This window comes from Symsagittifera roscoffensis, chromosome 7 (assembly GCF_963678635.1).
Source record: "Symsagittifera roscoffensis chromosome 7, txSymRosc1.1, whole genome shotgun sequence".
Lineage (NCBI taxonomy): Eukaryota > Metazoa > Xenacoelomorpha > Acoela > Convolutidae > Symsagittifera > Symsagittifera roscoffensis.
In genome coordinates this window covers 17,056,768-17,077,785 of record NC_087068.1, presented here as the reverse complement: position 1 = coordinate 17,077,785, position 21,018 = coordinate 17,056,768, and the positions used below count along the sequence as shown (strand labels likewise).

General features: G+C 34.2%; 1 protein-coding gene across 6 annotated transcripts in view; it reads left to right on the top strand.

The window, feature by feature from the left end:
- Positions 1-21,018, top strand: part of LOC134850923 (glutamate receptor ionotropic, NMDA 1-like) — a 73,208-nt gene that overhangs the window by 40,689 nt on the left and 11,501 nt on the right. For all 6 annotated transcript variants that reach the window (XM_063866734.1, XM_063866730.1, XM_063866735.1 and 3 more), the window contains 12 exons: positions 1,754-1,874; positions 2,088-2,219; positions 2,996-3,210; positions 3,480-3,540; positions 3,794-4,012; positions 7,925-8,037; positions 8,649-8,761; positions 9,068-9,222; positions 9,765-9,932; positions 15,008-15,133; positions 15,573-15,690; positions 16,135-16,298. In XM_063866734.1, coding sequence (XP_063722804.1) covers positions 1,754-1,874; positions 2,088-2,219; positions 2,996-3,210; positions 3,480-3,540; positions 3,794-4,012; positions 7,925-8,037; positions 8,649-8,761; positions 9,068-9,222; positions 9,765-9,932; positions 15,008-15,133; positions 15,573-15,690; positions 16,135-16,298 — 1,705 coding nt within the window. The remainder of the gene's footprint in view (positions 1-1,753; positions 1,875-2,087; positions 2,220-2,995; positions 3,211-3,479; positions 3,541-3,793; positions 4,013-7,924; positions 8,038-8,648; positions 8,762-9,067; positions 9,223-9,764; positions 9,933-15,007; positions 15,134-15,572; positions 15,691-16,134; positions 16,299-21,018) is intronic.

Genomic DNA, 21,018 nt, shown 5'->3' with positions numbered 1-21,018 from the left:
TAAAAAACAAAACTGCTCGTATATCAGGGAAAAGCCTTGTTTGTTCCGACTGCTCCTACTCTGTTCTCGGAAAACTTTTGCAAAATAAAATGTTGATAAAACAAATTTGAGATTGCCAATATCAAACTTAGAAAAAGCTGAAATTTAAGTCGAATTAAATGACCAAGTTTGCCTCAATTCAAATTGATTGCGGATAATTATGAGTTGGGATAATTTACAAGTAGCAAGTGTTAATCGAGCAGAGATGCCATCCACGTTTTATTATATTCTAAAGATTTCCAGACCAAAACCCATGCGCTTAATTTCATAATGATTCAAGTTTGAAATATTAAAATTTGCTCTAAAAACGTTTTTTGTATTTCTAAAAAGTTTTCTACAAGGGCAGCCACTTACTGTGCAAGTACCACAGAATGTTCCAAACAAAGTCTTTAAAAAAACAAAAAGGATCTTTCTAAAACTTAAGCATACTCGGCAGTCCTAATGAAATAGACAAATTGGAAAACAGCTTTTCTAGAACATTGAATAGAAAAATGAAAAAAAAATCGCCAAATGGCGCAAACAAACTTCAAAAACTAATTTTATTTGAGCCTATTTTAAGCCTGCTCGTTCACTTTTTTTGCTAGAAATTAGACCAATAAAAAAAAATTTCAGATCGACACTGAGGAAAATTTTTTAATTTATAGGTAGTTCGAATCACGACTGAAAGTGTTTTTATATGATATATAACTCGACACATTGCAATTGTTTTTTGTGAAATCTGATTTTGCGTAGAAAATAAAAAAAACGTAGAAACACGCCCGAATACAAGTTCCTTTATTGTTTCAATGGTCGGAACAAAAATTTTCCAGACAAGTATAAACGCACATTTCTAAATTAATGGATAAGCAGACTTAGTTGTGGATTTTGATTAAATTAATTGAAGAAAGTTATGAGAATAACAGCTTTTGATCTTTTATTGTGAATTATTTGATTCATTTTACATTCAAGTTTTCCTGGCTATGAAGAAGAGAAGCAATGTGCGTACTACTGACACATGATTGAAAATTGTTCTAAAAATTTCGAATTTTGAATGAAAGTTTAAAAATTCTGGGTTTCATGTTCCAGCCATTGAAATTAGGGAGGACTTTCCGTTTGGGTGCTTTATTTTTTTTTTTTTTTTGTTTTCCATGCAAAATTCCAGTGTTTATTTTTGGTTACCACAAATAATGATCGGAATGGTTGGAATGATATATCATTTAAAAGCCTTTTCAGTTGTGATTCGAACGACATTTAAAATTTTCAAAAAGTTTTCTCATCGAGAAAAATTTTTTGACGTTTATTTCAATATAAAACGAATATAAGCAGGCTTACAGCAGCTTATTTATTTTTTTTAGTTTAAGCACTGAAAGATCAGTTTTAAGCAATTAAAATTCATGTTTGGAGTCTGTTTAGCGAAAGCTAAAAAAAACTTCTTAGTTTTTCTTCAAAAATTTTGAAAAAACAAATTTGAAAATTTTAAATTTTATTTTGATTTTTTTCTTGTATTTTTTTTATATTTTTTTGTCCAATTTGCCTATATTACTATGACTGTCGAGTATGCCTAAATTACAGTTTGAAGTCAGATCCTTTTTATCACACCTCGCAGAAAAAAATACACTAAATTGAAAAAAAATTTCTTGTAGATTTTCAAAGGCTATGGTCGGAACATTCTGTGCTACTTGCACAGTAATCGGCTATCCTTGTTTTCAATGAATCAGTGTTAAAAACGTTTTAGTGAGATGATAGCGACCAACTTGAATGAGATGCAGGCGAAGACGGGGAGAGTGAAGTTCAACAGCAACGGAGACAGAATAGACACAGAGTTCGACATTCTCAACATCAACTCCAGAAACGAGGTCAGCTGTCACATATTAACTCGCACCCCCGTCCCCTTTTAAATCCAACCCTGCTCACGCTCAAACGAAGATCTGTGAAAACAAGAATTAATCAAAAATAAACTGAGCGAACTATTGTTTCCAAACTTAACAGATGCATTTCTAACGTTGACTTCATTTTGGGCCATATGAGACTGGATAGCGGACGGGAATTATAATTATAGCTGTTGTTAGGTAGTGACAGTGGCCAAATGGAGGCCATTAATGGCCCAGCATGCCCTTCGGATGCACAGAAATGTGAGCATAGAGTGGCCCACTGGGAAGAGCGAAGTGCCCAATGGAATCATACTCAACAAGTCACTCAAGGTCAGTCGATTTAGAATAGATCAACATAGTGACTGCCTGCAGTTTCAGAAATAGGGGGGTCTATTCTCCTATAAGGAACAATTTTGAGGCTAGTGTTGTTTACAAATTGCATCATAATCCGTAGACCAAATCTGAATAATTAAACTTGATCTAAACCGTTACAAACTTTACAGAGAGTACCTTGTTTGTTTGTAATTTTGAACTGTAGAGGGAAAAGACCCCAAAGATCATACAAAACTATTAAATTATAAAGCGATTTAGCTAAAATTGCATTCATGTTCACTTAATCATTATAAGTTTTAAAAAGTAGGCTTCTGATCTGAAGGTTGAATTGTTTCCATTAATTTTTTTGGTAATTGTAAAGTTCCACCAAAGAAGAATTATTTCAGTCAAGATAAGATGTACAATAAAAATGCATATAAAATCTTCAAATTTTGCAAAACAACGGAAAAATAATTTTTTAGTTTTTGAACTGAGCATTACGATATGGGGGGGGGGGACTGTGCATGGTATAAAATGTCACTGCCACCGAGTAATCTGGTTAAAGTTGCAATAAGCACAAGGGCGGATATTGAAATTTCTCAAGGGCGGGTAACGGATTTTCGAAATTTTTTTAAAATTTAGTCGACTTTTTTAAACTATTAAGACTCATTATTTCGACACAATTTTTTGCGCTGCAAAAGAATTACAAAGTCTATCAAAAATTGCTTTTTTCTATCCCCAAAACTGCCATTTTTTGTTTTTTTTTCTAGTAAAGGTTATTTTTTGTTTTACAGATTGTGACGATGGACGTTGAGCCGTTCGTGTTCTTGAACCCAGTTGACCCCTTGACAGGTCAGTGCAGGAAACAGGTGCAGAAAGTGAACATAGCCAAGTACGGGGTGGAAGTGTCCTGCACTAAGTACAACTACACTAACAGTACATTGGGGAACCCGCAGCAGTTTTGCTGCAGTGGCTACTGCATTGATCTGCTGCAGATGTTGTCTGATAGGTAAAGTATTTAAATTGAAGCTGGAGTTCAGCTGAGTAAAACTCCCTTCAATAGAACAAATATATGCAAAACTTTATGAGCATGACTGAATAGCCGGTCGAACCTTTGTGTTAAGCTTACAAGTTTTTATGAAATCTATCTCGTTTTTTCTTAAATCAATCTGGTTTGGCAATAGTTTCACGAACCGTAATTATAAGAGTCGTAATTACCTTTAGTGGCATTGAGACTCACTTAGACGGAGTAAATCACTCCACGCTTCTCTTTTTTAGATGGAACTTCACTTATGATCTGCATATCAGCAAGGACGGCTCCTTCGGAAACGCCAAATCGGTAAGAAAAAACATTCAATTCAATTCAGGGAAAAATTCAAATACATTTTCAACAAATATATGACCAAATTGTTGTCGATTCTTTGTACCATCCACCTTCAATATATGGTTGACGATTATAAAAGAGAAATCCTCTCGGGCTTTAATTTATTTTGTGAGGTAATTAGTAATTGACTCAGTAATTTGTTTATTTTATAGTGTTTTTTTTAATTTTTTTTTATAGCAGTTAGGTTATCATAAAGATTTGTGTGCAGGAAACGCCTGATCCAACCATGATAGAACAAGGTGGCATCAACAGCAACCTTGACAACGACTTCTCCAGTAAGAAAATGTGGACTGGCATTGTTGGCGAACTGTTGAGGGGGGAGGCGGACTTAGCAGTGGCCCACTTGACCATAGACAACGAGAGAGCACAAGTGATTGATTTCTCAAACCCATTCAAACATCAAGGGCTGTCAATCATGGTCAAAAAGGTAGGACGAGCCTCAATATCGCAGGAACAACTATCAAATAAAAAACTTCAAGCATTAAATAGCACAAATTGAACAAGTTTTTGCTCAATTTGAACACAAAAATTGGTAATATATGAGTATGGCACTTTATTACTGAGTTATTAGTTTATTTAGATTTCACGATTAGCTAGTGGTGGATATTTTTTCGAACTTTGCTGATAGTTCAGAAAACTTTGTCCTAACCAAAAAGTATACTTAAATATTACATTAAAAGAATACTTAAATTTTTTCAAATTTACTTGAATAAATGATCTATTGAGAAGATAAATTGAGTTTTATTCTCCCAATTTACAAAATGGCTTTGAAGAAACTCGAGACTCACAATTTTTACCTTCAATGACAACTAAATGCATTGCTTCATGAACTCTTCTTCCTTTTCATGTCTAAACAATCTTATAATTGTTCAAAAAAATATTTTATATTACATTGTCTAGAGACCTGTGAGTACCGTCAACTTGATTATTACATGTTGTGTTGTTTTGGGTGCCAAAAACCAATCATGTTGAGACATCAAAGCCTTAAATAAATCAAAATGCCAAAATTTTCTGAAAAAACTCCGTCTCTAATCTTTGAAGTAGTCTGCATTCAACGAGGTGCAGTGATTCGTATGAGTGTCAATTGGCATGCCAAAAGCGTTTTGACTAAGTTTTGACAAAAGCGTTTTGACTCAAAAAAAATATGTGAGTAACGGGTCAAATGAAGTTGCGGCAATTGTTATCATTGCAGTTTTTACTATATATATCTTTTCATGCCTTGAGACTGATTGGAATTGGTCAATTAGGAAAATTTCTTGTAATTTAGAGTTACGTATTTTGAAATGAAAAATCTTGTTTCTTTGATCGACCAAAACGCTATTTTGCTTAAAATAATTACAAGTTATTTCCTCAAAATCCTCAATTACTTTTTTGGTACCATGGGTCCAAACTGAAAAACTTTTGCACAAATGAATTTCTTGGTTCGCATAATAAATCTAATTAGTTTCAGCAGTTAGTTTTTCGATTTGGAGTAACTCATTGTGTCAGAATTATTCCAAAGCAATTTGAGAAATTTAATGATTCTGATAATTGCTTGTAACCAGCTAAGTTTTAGCTAAAGGCAAATTCAGATATAGAACTATTGATTCTTAACTTAAGTGTAAAATTAAAAATGTGTTAACGTGTTATAAGCATGGCAAAGAAGTTTTTGTTCCGACTTTCGATACGAAAGTAACGGAATATTTGTGCTCGGTATGGGTTTTTTTTTCTTCAGACAAATTTCGAATTTTTAACTAGCCTTTTTTGACGGAATTATTTTATATCATTCGAAAGCTATTGTTGTCCTGAGCTCAATTTTGAAAAGATATTTCAGCTGTGATCATTTTTCGTAAAGTTACGGGGGTTTAAAGATCGCCATTTTGGCCAATTTGGGACAATTAACGCGCGATATATTTCGCGCTATTAACGCGTAAGCGGAGAATTAATCCGTCTTAGAAATTGTTCCAAATTGGTTAAAAGAAGCTTATTTGCCATAAAGGTTTGTTACAAGGAGCCAAATCTATCCTTTTGTACTTTATATGGCGTGTGGGGGGATGATTTTCGAAAAAAAATTCAAATTCAGAAAAAAAACTTTTATTTTCTTTTATTTCATTGAATTTTTGAATGTTATTACGGCTCCATAAACCTTAAAAGGCAGTCGGAACATTCAGGGCTTCGCCCTGATACGAGCAGTCTTGTTTAGTTATAAAACCTATTGCAAAAACAAGCGTTGATTGATGATTTAGCCTTCAAAAATTTATCCATCACGGCAGGAGCTCAAATTTTGAACAAACGCTCTAATAAATGCTCGAAAGAAATTAGACTAAGATAATTGGAAAGAAAAAACAAATTTTGAAAATTTCAAAATGAGCAAGTGGTTTTGAAGCATGAGGCGAAATTTTTTTATGTCGACTTGCGCATAATTCGCACCTAAAATCGCGTTTTTGTGTCGATTCGCGCATAAATCATTGATTAACGCTCACAGTACTGTTCGTGCTAACTTTAAAAGCAGCTGAGCGAATCGGGGAAAGCCATCGCTTTCTGTAAAAGATTTTCCGGTTAAAGTTCCACCGTTAATTATCGCTTTTTCTGTACTACCCCAGTGATCGCTATTTTCCAGTGCTGTTTCATGTATAATCCAGAGTTTTTTGCATCGATAAACCTGTGATATTTCAGAGCTATTTCAGTAATGATTCTGTAGAAAATCAGCGTTAAGACTTAAGAATTTTTAACTCATTCTAGTATCTTGTCTCTTAAGCTACATTTCTTGTCTACAAGTCTAGTAAGTTGATGGTTGCGGGATCGAACCCCGTTAGTTCACTATTTTTGCTCATTTTGATAGGTCTTATATCGTTGTTTCATCGCAGAAAAGTAGTCAAATTAGCGATAATCAGTTACGCTTTCAATACGCTTTTTTTCCAACAACGAGGCTATACTCTACTTATAAAACACTTTTTTTTGTTTGAATGTGTCTATGTGTGTGTGCGTGTGTGGTTGTGTGTGGAATCCAGAAACAAACCTGAAAACTGGTAAAAGATTTTTAAAAATCTTCTGCCAATTTATTGCAAATTCCATAAGCAATTACTTTGTAACTAGCAAGAAAAATTGAGCTTAAAAATTGATTCATTTTTTTTTGAAAATAAATGATGCAGAAATGACCCGTTTCAATGCTGCATTATTTATTATATTAAATTGTAAAATTCAGAGGAGTAAAAGGTTGGAATCAGGAAAACTACTAGTCATTACTATATTGTTTTTGTTTGTAAATTTAATTGTTCTTTTGACTGTCAAAGTTCGACAAAGAATGAACTAATTAGACTCAGATTTATCTAAAAAGTTGTGTTTTTATCTCAAAGGATTTAAAATCTCAGAGGATACTTTTTCGCATCTCAAAGTAATTATATAAGGTGGAAAAAATTTAAAAAGTGCCGTTAATTGTAATTGTAAATATAATGGCTAAAAAACGACATCGTTTTCGAATCTGATTTTCTTCTTTGTGTGCTAATTGAATTGAAAAGGCCTTTTCCAGCCTGTGCCTGACCCTGTTGAAACACTTTAATTTTTACTGTTCTGACCAATTTAAGTACACTTTGTATTTAGTTTTTTCTTTTTTGTTTCCTCGCAAAATCAGGTATCAGAAAGTTTTATCGAAATAGGTCGAGTAAAGTAATCTTCAGTAGTGATTCGAACGACGCTGAAAAAATTAATTTTGAGTCTAAAATCGAGCAAATAAAGCAAGCGAGCAGGCTTGCAAGCTTATTTATGCTTAATTTAGGCCGTGAAAACATAGTTTTATTCAATTAAAGTTAGTTTTTTGAGTTTTTCAGCGCTATTTTAAAGTTCCAAAACAATTCTAAAAAAGATTTAAATTGTTTTTGAAAATTAATTTTTGATTTTTGTTATCGTTTTTGTTTTTCTTTTGGCTACAAAAATGTTGTCCACTTTGCCTTCGTTACTCTGACTGTCGAGTGTGCCTAACTTTTAGCTTTTCATTCAGATCTTTTTATGACACCACACAGAAAAACGAGTTTTTTTTTCTAAAATTATCACACCACTCAGGAAAACGACATTTTTGTATTTTGTCTAAGGCTACGGTCGGAACATTCTGTGCTAACTGCAGATTAACCGGACAACCGTGTTTCGTTTCGATTTTATAAATGATTTTTTTAATTGATGATTTAAGCAATGGAAGCGTTTGTGCAAAGGAATCTTTACTGCACTTGCTATTTAAGTTGGCTTTTTTCTGGAATCTTTTTAGCTATGAAATTTAGACCTCACTTAATTTTTTATAGTTTTTCAGAAATAATTAGTTGGAACTTTTTTCTCTGAAGTAATTGTATCGTTTTGTGTTCACGTGTAGAAAGACACTACGAGCAACTTGGCCTCTTTTGTGCAGCCGTTCGAGTACCTGTTGTGGCTCCTCATATTCCTATCTGTTCACGTAGTCGCATTCATCATCTACCTACTGGACAAGTAAGCCCATTCAGCTAACGGCGGATGTTCTTCAAACCGCCATGTCTTCAGGCCGAAATTACATCAGAATTACATCGGAATACATAACAATTGCATGACAACAGTGACAGTCTTTTGTTATGTTTCGTAGCGATATTAAGTTTTGGCTTTTTGGTTGGTAATCTTATTTTTGGCTTGTTGGCCCTTCGGCTTGTCGGCCTTCAACTAACACAAAAATAGGAGGGACTGTATTGAAAAGGCTAATGTATGATGCTTCACTCAATCGAAAGGTCGCTAGTTCGAGGCCCATTATGATCCCTGCTCGTTGCCTTACGGTAACGCAAAAAACCTCAGCCCAAAAAAATAAATGAAAAAATCTTTTAAAATATCAAGAAGCAAGAAGGGGTAAAACAGAGGTAAACTGTTATGAGCTGAACATCTGCTACATGATCGTTGTAGCCACCAGCAGATTTAAAGGGAGGAGGGAGGTCGACAAAACTTTCGAAATTTTTTTGAAAATCCGCCTCCCCCTCGAGAAAAATCTAGATCCGCCCCTGGCTGTAGCAGCTACTCAAATTTTATTATATCAATGAGAGTAATATCAATGCTAGTGATTTCTTCTCTTCCTTCAGATTCAGTCCGTTCGGCAACATAAATGTGACCAAAGACACTACTATGGATGACAGTATGACCTTACCCTCTGCTCTGTGGTTCGCGTGGGGAGTTCTGCTCAACAGCGGAATAGGTCAGATTCGCCGAATTTTTCAGGAAAAGTTATTAAAAAATATGTTACAAAACATAGGTTAATTAGTTTCAGTTATCGAAACAAGAATTTTGATTAGTTTTTGATCAATGTTCCACATTGAATGCACTGAAAACTTTTTTCTGCCAATTTTTTGCTCAGTAGGCCATTTAAAACTATTTTGGCCCCAATATTTTTTCCTTTTATCTTTGCTTTAATTTATCTTTTTGTCATCGTTTATTCTTTTTACTAACAAAATTTTCCACGGTTCCCAAAATGAAGTTTTCAATTGTTTCTGTGTCTTTTTAGGAGAGGGAACCCCGAACTCCTTCAGTGCACGTGTGTTGGGCATGGTATGGGCAGGGTTCGCCATGGTGGTAGTGGCCTCCTACACTGCCAATCTGGCCGCCTTCCTCGTCCTCGACAGACCAGAGTCGGAGATATCCGGAATCAACGACGCCAGGGTGAGAGTCATCAATATCAGACTTTATTGGTGAAAAGAATTTGAAACCCTTTTTTTGAGATGTCGATCAAACTTATAAAATCCCATTCGCGTGAGATTGCACTGGTGTTCTAATAGATTGGCATGAGTTTTGCTTTTTGGAAACACAATGCAATCACGAAATACTGAGTTGATGATCTTCATTCTTCTCGCAAATCTCGTAGTGGTTTTTAGTTTCTGCTGTAGATCAATTCTTTCAAGAATTATAGTTGACGATGTGTTAGATAAAATGAAGCTCCGGACAAAAATAGCAGTTATTTTGTAATGATTGTTTTTTTTTATTTCCATTCCAATCAACGAGGAATCAAATCTTCGGAATTATATTTTGTTGCTTTCATTATTTTGTCTTTCCAGCTAATTAAGCATCAGTTTTTTATCCTTCACACTTCTCATAGCGTTTAATTAATAAAGTGCTTTAGATTTCCCTTTTTCTCCTGGCTTAATTAAGTGTCAGTTTGAACTCATTCACACTTCTTGTGACGTTTAACTTGTCATGTGCTGTAGATGAGGAATCCGTCTGAGAACTACAAGTTCGGCACTGTGATTGGAGGAGCGACTGAGGCCTACTTCAAGAGGAAGGTTGAGATGAGCAATATGTACAGACACATGATCCAGAACAGCTACACCACCTCCGCCCAGGCCATCAACGCCATCAAAAACGGATCCCTACAGGTGAGATCAACTCATCAAATAATAAAATGTCAATTGAGGAGTCACACTTATGTCTTGTAGTTTGGTCAACATGGCAACCGTATTTGAGGCGGGGCGGTTTAATCTTTCCCCAATCGGTACGCTACTGAAAAGGCGTTTTCAGTAGCGTGTAGATAGAGAAAAGGCGAAACTGTCCGCAACTCAATTCTGGTTGCTACCCGCACTGACAAATATAAATTACGATCAATTTTAATATGAAAAAATTATGTAGATTTAATTGATATCGATTTTAGAATGAAAAAAAAAATGAAGATTAAATAGAAAAAGGCATTAAAACGGTTTTAAATTAAATCGATATTTTTTTCATTCGAATTTCATCAATTTCAAGTTTGCGTTGCATTTATTCATTGCTTATCATTTTTCATCTTACATCCAACGCGTCTGGCAGCATAATACAAAGACTGAATACTTTTTTAAAAATCAATGGTATTTTATGATTTCCTCGAGCTCATTTTGAGCTCATGTTGTGTACATTTTGAGCTCAAAGTTTGATTTATTCTGGCCCTTTTTTGATTTGTTACTTAGAGTTTATGCGGAAATCTGGTTAGGAATGACAATTTTTTATAGTTTTGTTGCATTTATTGAACTCAAAATTAAATTTCTATTGTAGGTTTTTGAGATTTTCCATGAGTTCAATCTGATTTTTGTGAACCAGTTTGATCAGTTCTATAACAGCTGGCCCGTGTATATTTATTCAAAAAATCGCGAATAAACTAGTTCAGTTATTTTTTGTAAATTGCATTTTTTTCGCGTGTTAGCAGAAAAATTGATTTAAATCAATTTGAACTGGATTTTTTGGCCACTTGATATGATCTGCTCAGGGGCCTTTTAAAAGTAATTAATATGGTTTTTAGTAAGATTCAGATGGATTTAGGTGAGATTCGGATGAGTTTTAGTGAGTCGGAAGATCCATCCAAATCGATTTTTTAGACACTTAAATCGATCCAAAATTTTCGTGAAAAATCAATTTAAATTGGTTTAAATTCCATTTCAGTTTATTTAAATCGATCCGAAACAATTTTCGTCAGTGCGGCTTTGTTTACCACATTACAATACATAAAGGTGGCAAAGTCCACTACAAAATGTTCATGTTGCGTTTTTGTGCCTAATGGCAAGTTAAAACTCATACAAGCTTTAAAATGTATATTTTAATTGAATATACTTCCGTCTTTGAATTGAATTCCACTACAAAACGGCGGCAACATGTTAAAAGTCATAAACATGAAAAAAATTTCTCGGAATTCAGAACTGCAAAAAAACATTTCCACAGACGTATTACAAATGTGATAAAAGCAGCTATCATTAAATCCAGATTGATCACGTTGCATCAATTCTTGGAGCAACATAATGTAGAAAATGTAATGTTAATCGATCCTTTTTTTGTCAAAATGTTTTTCTGATTCCGATAAGGTTCCACATGTTGAGTTTCTACATTTTAAGTATCACCATTTTGGCATTTCAATACCTCCAATTAGTCGATTGCGGGGCAAATACTGGTGTCAAAAACATGCACCGAAGTTTTGAGGACAACCCGCATCCAAGTTTAGAGGTAAATCATCGATTATAACGGATTATTATGATGATTTTTGACAATTATAATCGATTATAATTACCAAAATTAGGTCTTTAAGGGATTTATAATTGATTATCATCGTGATATTTTCTAAGAGATTATTATCTCTTATAATCGATTATAATTGATTATAATTGACTCTAGTTCTTACTAAAAACCCTTAAAATTAATTATAATCGCTTATAATCGATTATAATCTCTTTTTTTTCCGAAATGTTCTTATATTCGAAATATATTTTATGGGTTATTTTTTTGTGTCAATAAAAAAATCTCTAAAAGAGAGATCTCTTGAACACTTTGTTTCATCTGAACACAAAGTTATACCACGAAATAAAAGTTTCATAGAGATCCTTTCATAAGAGTGGAAAGGTTCTCGCGGTAGATGAAAAATAAATTTTCCGAATAAATCATGAAACTAAATCCATCTGCTGATGTTTTGGTGTTTAAAAAAGCTTAAAATATGCATCACAAAACAACTCTAATGGGGAAGAAATGAAAAAAAAACTTATAAATTTGAATTAATTGGAAAACTTTAAAAACATTTTTCTCATTTTTCATAGGAACCAACGTACACAAAAAGCATAAAATGTAAGCAATTTAGATGCAACTTCAAAGACAAAAATGGACAAACAAAAGGGATTATAATCAATTATAATCAATTATAATGGATTTTTGTGCAAAACTAATAAAATAGAAATTCGAATAAAAACAATGGATTATTATCAATTATAATCGATTATAATTGTATCAAAAAATAGACGAATAAATAATCGATTATAATCGATTATAATGGATTATAATTAATCATAATTTGAATTTAAAAAGAGAGATTATAGTCGATTATTAATTGATTAAAATTGATTGTTTCTCAATTATAGTGAGACTGGTACTAAAATCGTAATATAATCGATAATTAACGCTTGAAACTGGATGCGGGAAAAATCTTGAACATAATGGGTAAAAGTTGTCTAAAATGATGTCATTTTAAACCATTGTTGTTGCAATTTAAAAGTGGGGCTGTAAAAGGGGGTGTAAGCGGCAAGTTGGGTGTAAAAGTTGGAAAGTTGGCTGTATTCTACGCTGGAGGAACGACAAAGGACGTAAAATGGACGTGAATTAACAAAAAGAAAGAGAAAATAAAAAAAATCATGAAGAAAATTGTGAACCAGAAATTAGAAAACGACCTAAATACTCATTAAGCCAAAGTGAACCTCAATTTATCCTATGTAATGTGTATCAAGCCAACAGAGATTCTTCGAGCTTTGAGTAAACTGCTCTCTGTTAGATTTGTTTCAGAATAATTTATGAACAAACTTATTGTAATCCATTATTGCGCTATCAAGCAGCTAGTGTTTTAGTAAGAACCTTTTTTTCTAACCTGACGAAAGCGTTCATTAAAAGTGTTCATATGTGTGTAATTATTTGCTATAACTTTGTTTTTTTGCTATAATTATAATCTGTAGAATTGGAAATTTCATAGCATTGTTCTCGGCTTTATTTATAGCTAGTGTTTGTGACCGACTAAGCGTTCGTGGCTGAGTGGTTAGTGTAGGAGACTCATAATTTTTTTAGGTCGCAGCAGATAGTAGATTCAATTCCGATTCCTCGGTGATTTTTACTAACTCGGGGCTCATTCTCACTGTTTTTATTGCACTTTTTAGAACTCTAGAGCTGCTTTCTGTCGTGTTGTAGCTAGTGTTTGCAAAGCGCATTTTAGAATCTGTTTTTAATCGATGTAAATGATTATTTTCTAACTTATAGAAACTGACAAAAAATCCAATATAATCGATTATAATCCATGAACCTCTAGTGCGAATGAGTTTTACCGTCGAAACTTTCCAAATTTTAATTGTTCTGAGCAGAATAAGGCAACAAACAAATGTTGCGACTTCTAGACTACTTGGGTCATAAATTGATACTCATGTTTTATTTTCATGATGAAAACAATGAAATTTACTCGAACAAAGGACTAAAAAATAATGCCGACAGGAGTAGGAACATTCAATGCTGCTTGCGCACCAACAAGCTACTTTGGTTATATTTCAAATTTTTTGATTCTTCTATTTTCATAGTTTCATTGGATAATGAGGTAAACGGCGAATTGTCATAGAGAAGGTGTAAGAGGGGGATGTAGGGATTGGGGATTATGAACGCATGAGAGGACCTAAACGAGGAGATGTGAGTGGCAAGGGGGAGGGGGGTGTTTCTAAACGTGAAGGGGTGTTTTTTGCTGGACGGACGACAATGGTCTTAAATTGGATTAGGGAGAGTAAATAAAGATCAGCAAAAATTAAGAAACTAATAACTAATTAGAATTTTGTTTTATCAGATGTAACGTGCATTTAGTCGAAAGCAACTGGTTTGAATTTACTTCACTGTGTTTAAAACTTTCAGAAAATTTTACGAACAAAAATTTTTACATTCCATAATAAATTATTAAAATAGATTTTATTGATTCGACAAAAAATGATTATAATCATCCATTTTTAATCGATTCTAATAGATTTTTTTTTGATTTTATAGAGATTGACAATGGAAATTTAATATAATTAATAATTGTCCATGAAAATACAGTGCGATAAGCCAAACAACCATTTTTGGTTGTTGAGCGGATTCGACCATTTTGAGGTTTTAGTCAATGTGAAAAATAGTTTTCGTTGAAATGCATTATAACTGCTGGTCTCGCAAACAGAATAGAGTGTTTTCCTGCCTTTGCGAGCGCAAAAATATTCCCGAGACATTCGAACGCTTTCACAATCGTCATGTTATTTAGACCTGGTTTTTTATTGAATCTGAAAGTTATAAGCCTTTCTGAACAGAGGTATACACTACATAACCATTGCATAGCTAAAATAAACGCGAACTTACGCAAAAACTGAAAATCGTTGTTTCTGATTGAAAATGCGTTTTATTTCTAACCTTATCCGACATTAGCGTTTTTTTTATGAAACAGCTCTTTATGATTTCTGTTACCGGCTTTGAGCAAGCAATCAAACTTAAGTGCTTGAATTTTTTCATGCAAAATTTGTTAAGTTTTGCAAGGAAATTTTTGTCGTAAAATTTCACCATTTTGGTTAAAGGAATGCTTGAAGGGAATTAACTATTCAGAAAAAAAGCAATTTAATGCCGAAAAAATTAGTGCTTTTAAGAGTTAGAAAGAATTTTGGTTTTTGTAAGGTTTTTCACACAGGTTTAGATACCTCAAGCTGAGCGTTTTTGATCTTAAATGGGATATCGTATTATTAAAGCGTTTTCAGTCGTGATGCGGGTTCAAAAAAAAATAAAACTCTCACTAAAGCCCATGAGATTTTTTGCATTTCACTCATAATTGTATTATAGCAATTGTGAAATAATTTGTGAATATTAATACTTGGCAGCAAATTTGGGAACAAAACTTTTTCAAACGAAAAATCTTAATTTTTATTTACAAACTTAACTTGAGGTTTTTGTTTCTTTTTTGTAGGCCTTCATCTGGGACAGCGCAGTGCTGGACTATGAGATCTCGAAGGATTGTTCTCTGATGACGGTTGGGGAATTGTTCCACAGGAGTGGGTTCGGAGTGGGCATGCCCAAAAACAGTCCCTGGAGGGTAAGTGCACCCGGTGTCTAAGTCCTTAAGTGCTAAAGTGTATTTTGAAATGATGTTCCACGACTGAAATAAAAAATCAGAGCCCTTGATAGGTGACTATTCTTCGACAATCAAAACTTTTTGATGATCATCTAAGTACTTTAAGCTATTTTATTGCAAACAACTTCATATTTTCAAAGAGGCTAAATGTTTTTTGATTGATTGATAAAAACATTTGCTGGTCCTGCATCCTAATATGAAATAAATCCAGCATCAGCATCACTTGGCACCAGAAGGTGTTAGAAAAACGATGTTTTCTCTTAATAAAGTTCGCATCCAGAAATTAGGCGCCAACAAAATTTGTCGAAACGTAGTCCTCCCCAACTACACTCGCTGTTCTAAAGGAGTTTATGGCGCAAGTGTTCCTTGTCTTGATCTATTTGAATTTATGCTCTCATAGGAGAAAGTGTCGATGGCGGTGTTGGAGTTCCACGAAGATGGATCCCTGGAAGGTCTGGACTCCGACTGGGTTAGCTACAGGTCCTGTGGAACCCAGGACTCCATGCCAGCCACTCTTGGTAAATTAGCGTTTTTTCTTAAATATTCTAAACATTTTCATCTGATGTTACTATGAAATTCATCGTCGAAAATAATTTGAATAGAAATTAAAAGCTTCAAAACAAGCAAATGTTAAAAAAACGTGGAAAAACAAATGATAAAAATGCGGACCATAAAAAGAAATTCCTTATTCGAAAAAGTAAATCGCCGATAACTGTCAAATGCATTATCTCATAAAAATTTTATTTATATTTATTGGATCTGTTTGATTAGTAAATAGATACAAAATTTACACATGCTTAACCGTTCCATTAGTTCTATATAGGGGTGGCAATTCGTTACTAGGTACTATAGGGGGGTGGGGGAGGGGTAAATTAAAGAAATCACATATCATAATTAATTTTATATTAGTAGAATTGTGGACCTAATCAGTTATAAACTGACTTCCACATCTGTGTTTGCAGGTCTGAACAACATGGCAGGAGTGTTCATCCTGGTGGCATTCGGGATAGTCCTGGGGATCCCTGTAGTGTTCCTGGAGATAGCCTACAAGAAGCAGCAGGAGAAGCGAGAGAAGCAGATCAAACTGGCCAAGAAACTGGCCAATCAGTGGCGTCACAAAACACAGGTACTAAAGCATCATTATTGTAAGTACCCCCCATTGCTGAAGAGTAAGATCAAGACTCAAGATTAACATTTTTGAAAGATAAATGAGCCTAACGTGCAGCAGTTTTTGCATAACGCTAGATGATTACGAACGAAAGCTCTGGTTTGTTTTCAGGGTTGCTTCCATGTGTTTTAAAGTAGCAGTTACCTAGTAACTTTAAACTTATTTAAATTCGTAATTAAAAGGTCTTTGATAACATATATCACGCAAACGTATCGATTTTTTGACAATTTTTTGCAAAAGGAGAATGAGTTTTACTCGCCATTATAATTAGAAAAACTATTTTCAGTATATTTTTTTCTATAGATTTTTTTCTATTTGATCAATTCATGTTTTCAAAACTATCATCAGCTTGAATGCGATATAGATTATTTTGAGTTAAGTTTTTGCAATGCGAATACTGCATTTCTTGCCTGTGGAAGTTAATAGAGCTTCATTTATCAAAAAAGAAGTGAAGCATGATCCGGAACTGGCGTCATGGTTTAGTTTAAACAGACATGAACTAAAACAAAGGTCAAAGTTAGACTACTCTCTTTGGCATTAATTTCAACAAAAGGCTGGACTTCGAAGGTCACTTGACTATAATTTGCTCATAAATTAATTCGGTAGTTTTAGCGTAGTCTTTTAGTTGAAAAAAATTGCATCAGTTTAATTCTGGTATAACATTTTAAACAACTTTTGCTCGCATCACTTTTTGTCTGTCTTCAACACAAATTGAGAAAAAAAATTCAATTTTCAAATTTTTTTTCAGATGATTTGAATCAGCACTGTACCATTTGGTCATATACGCACTTGTGTTCAAATAAGATATCTCAGCAATAAGTTTAGCTATGATGTTGAAAAACTGATACTCTATTTGAAACAGATCGAGAAAATGGATTATAAAAAAGTTTTCAAGCTGTGAGACAATGTCCCACAGTGACAAAAGTGGATGGAAATTGAACAATAAACAACAAAATAATTCAGAATATGAGCACAAAATTTTGGAAAGGTATCATAAAATCATGCTTCAAAAAAAATTTAGAAATAAAAGAATTAGAAAACACATCAAAATAGTATAAATTAATCAAATTTAGGCCACAAATTGATCAAACAAAAACATTTTAAAAAGGTTGAATCAGATTTTGAACCCAATCTTGGAAAAAATTAATCAAGAAAACTTTCAATGCCAATCTTTTGGGACACATTGCCTTGAAAGTTTTTTTGAAATTGGTCATTACTAGTCATATGACTGGGTTTTGCGTAGACAACTTTTTTTATCAAAATCTTAATTGATTTAACTCTGTGATCTCCGCCGACGAAAAAAAAACTAAATTTCACGGACGTGATATATCTTTTTAACTACATGTGGAAAAAAGGATTTTATAGATTATACTTTGAGTAATTTTTTTCTTAAAATATTGTGTAGTGTAATTTTCTTATAGTCTGAATAGACCCGCAATGGAGTTTCATGGGAAATAATCTATTATAATGGATTATATCGGCAAAAATTTAACCCATATAATCGATTTTCTTGACCCATCCAACCATGAAAATGGATTTTTAGGGGATTATAATCGATATTTTTCAATACATAAAAAATTCCAATTTAATCGATTATTTTCTGCAGAAATTATTTACAGCTAATTCAACTCTTGAGACATTTGGATCGTAAAAGTTGTTATAAAATCAACGTCCTGCAAATTTAGAACACGAACAAACCTGTTCATCCCTAAAAAACTCAAAAAAGATTGTCTCTCCTAAAACACCCCTCGCCCACTCCAAGTTTACCACCACCCGCCCCTAATGTTTCCCTCCACATTTTACTCCCACCACCTACCCTACCACCATCACTTTAGCTACACACCCCCCCCCCCCCCCTACTCACCCCCAACACCCCCCAGGTTTCGACACCCCTCTCGCGCCACTCCCAAACCCCCCCCCCCCCCCCCCCGCCCGGGGTAAAAGTACGGGTGCGGGTACGGGCATCAATACCATCAATACGGGTACTATCCTGATTATTCGTAATCGAGGGTACTAAAATGAGTGGAGAGTCCTAAGTGGCGGGGGGGGGGGGGTAAACTGGGGGGATATAACTGGAGGGGGCTGTTGTTGCAAATCATACCATTCTTTCTTATTTCATTTAATTTGTCTTAAATTACTTTAACTGGTTAGTTTAGATTTGACCTTGTTATGTTCATTCTCTCCGGCGGAGAGAATTCTCTCTCACTATTTAATGTTTTAACTTTGAGATTAATTCACTTCTTAAACTTATTTTATCTGTAACTAAGTAGAATTAGCTGTAACAAAGGAACATTTTATCATGGCGCAGTCAGACAGTAACGAACCAAACGTGAGAAGTATACCTTCATTGTGGCAAAACCACACGGTGGACCCACCAATTCCTTGGGAAGAGTGGAGCGACTTATTCCAACTAGCAATAATCGCAAAGGAAAACATCGATATCGAAAATCTCTTGAATCTAACGGAACGATATCACCCACTCCCTCCAACACTAGAAAATCCTCCGGAAAACGAATCTGATTCTCAAAAAATATCTGCATTGAGAGGAATATCCGTGAGCGAAAGGGGTACGATGATGAAAAAACGGCCTCAATAAAATCAGAAACTAAGAAATTCAACGGCATGAGACTAGAAGAGGTGGTTAAAGAACTCAGGTCCATATTTTATTTGGCCCTCGGAAACGAAGGAAAAAAAATATTCGGCCAAAAAAAAACACGAGAGTTAAAGTTCTGCAAGTTTCTTTCAAAGAATTTTGGGAAAATTTGTCTATAGCCTTTGTGAGAAAGACAAACATAACCTTCGAAAGACACAAGCTGTTGAATAGAAAACAGAGAAACCGAGAATTGCTAGAACAATTCTGGGGGCACTCGCAGAAATGGCAAAAAGATGTGACATTTCCACTGGAGAAGTTGAGTGGATTTGAGATATATTTATCAATGATATGAAGAACTCGGACATCCAACAGAAACTTCTGACGGAAACTCTACCCCTCTAGAAGCTTTAAATGTGGCCTTGATCGATGAAAAAGGAATATCAAACCACATTAAAATGACGAGTACTTTTAAATCCAACGGATACCCTTCCAGTAAATTTTTTAATCATTTTAATGTAAAAAGAGAACCCACCCTAAATATCGAAAGGAACAACACGTGTATGAAATGCGGCGGAAATTTCACCATAGGACATCTGGCAGTTTGCCCCGCAAAAGATACGACCTGTACGACTTGTAAATATTGAGGATATTTTACTAGACTCTGTAAATCACGCCGTAAAAATGTAAATATTGTAGATAGTCAAAGTGTAAATAATACAGATTGTAATTATCCTTCGAAACATCCGGATGTAAATAACGACCGCGCTAATAGAGAATGCTGTGGAGTAATCAACGCATGGTCGGAGTCCGGACAGAGCGATAACGATGATTACTCTGTATTAAACGTAACAACTATCTACGTCGATCAAGGAAAGGAATTGAAGAAACTTTTAAACATCGGCCTAGGAAACGAAAACTAAGTAATTCTCAATATACAGGTGGATTCAGCTAGCCCCGTGAGTTTCCTTAAATAAAACGTCCTACACGAGTTGAAGTTACGAGATCCTTATGTGAAGATATATCCAGTGGATCAAGCGACTAAAGAACTTTAATGCGGATTTACGAACAATGCAATAAAAATCACTGGAAAAGTAATTGTTCCCATTTGCTCAAATGGATGGTCTCATAAGGAATGCCACTTCTTCCTAACAAAAGGACATGAAAGAAACATCTTGAGGAAAACAATTTGCCAAAGTGGGAATCGAAGTTTCACAGAAATATTACCCGCTACACATAAACAAGAAAACTTGTATTGCTATCAATTTAATTACATCACCTGACAAAGAGAATGAAATAGACATGATTTCCAACACTTTCAAACAATTCCTTTGGATTGGAAAAATAAAAAATCAAACAAAAATAACACACTTTCACGAACCACTAAAGCCAATTCAACTAAAAGGCAGGTGAGTCCCATTACATTTACTGGATTCAGTAATAGCAAAATTTTTCAGACTCAAATCCGAAGGACATATCAAAAAATTAGAAAATTGCGACGATGACAGAATTATTAGCCCGATAGTTATCACTTGTAAAAAGGACAAATCAATAAACTTAGCCCTAGATTCAAAATTTATCAACAAACAAATTTACAAGAACAAATACCAGATGCCCAACATACATGAATTAGTGGACAATGTAGCGGCTCAAATTTCCAACAATTCCACCGGAGAAGTGTGGTTCACCAATCTAGATCTAAAGAATGCATATAGTCAACTTTCGTTAGACAATTTTACTAGCAGTCAATGCAATTTTAGCCTAGTAGGCGAAGATATAACGGGCACATATCAATTCTTAACCGGTTTTTATGGACTCGACGATATGCCCAATGAATTGCAAAGATCCATGGACTCGACACTGGGAAATATTCCTTTTACCAATTGTTACCTAGACGACATTTTAGTCGCTTCCAAAGGAAGTTTTATTTACCACAAGAAAATTGTTCACAAAATTTTATCAACGTTAGACAGTTACAATTTTGCAGTTAAATGATCGAAATGCTAAATTTTCCAAAAAGAAATCGAATGAATTGGTTTTAAAATATCGAAATCTGGAATCGCTCCACTAATCGATAAAACCAAAGCG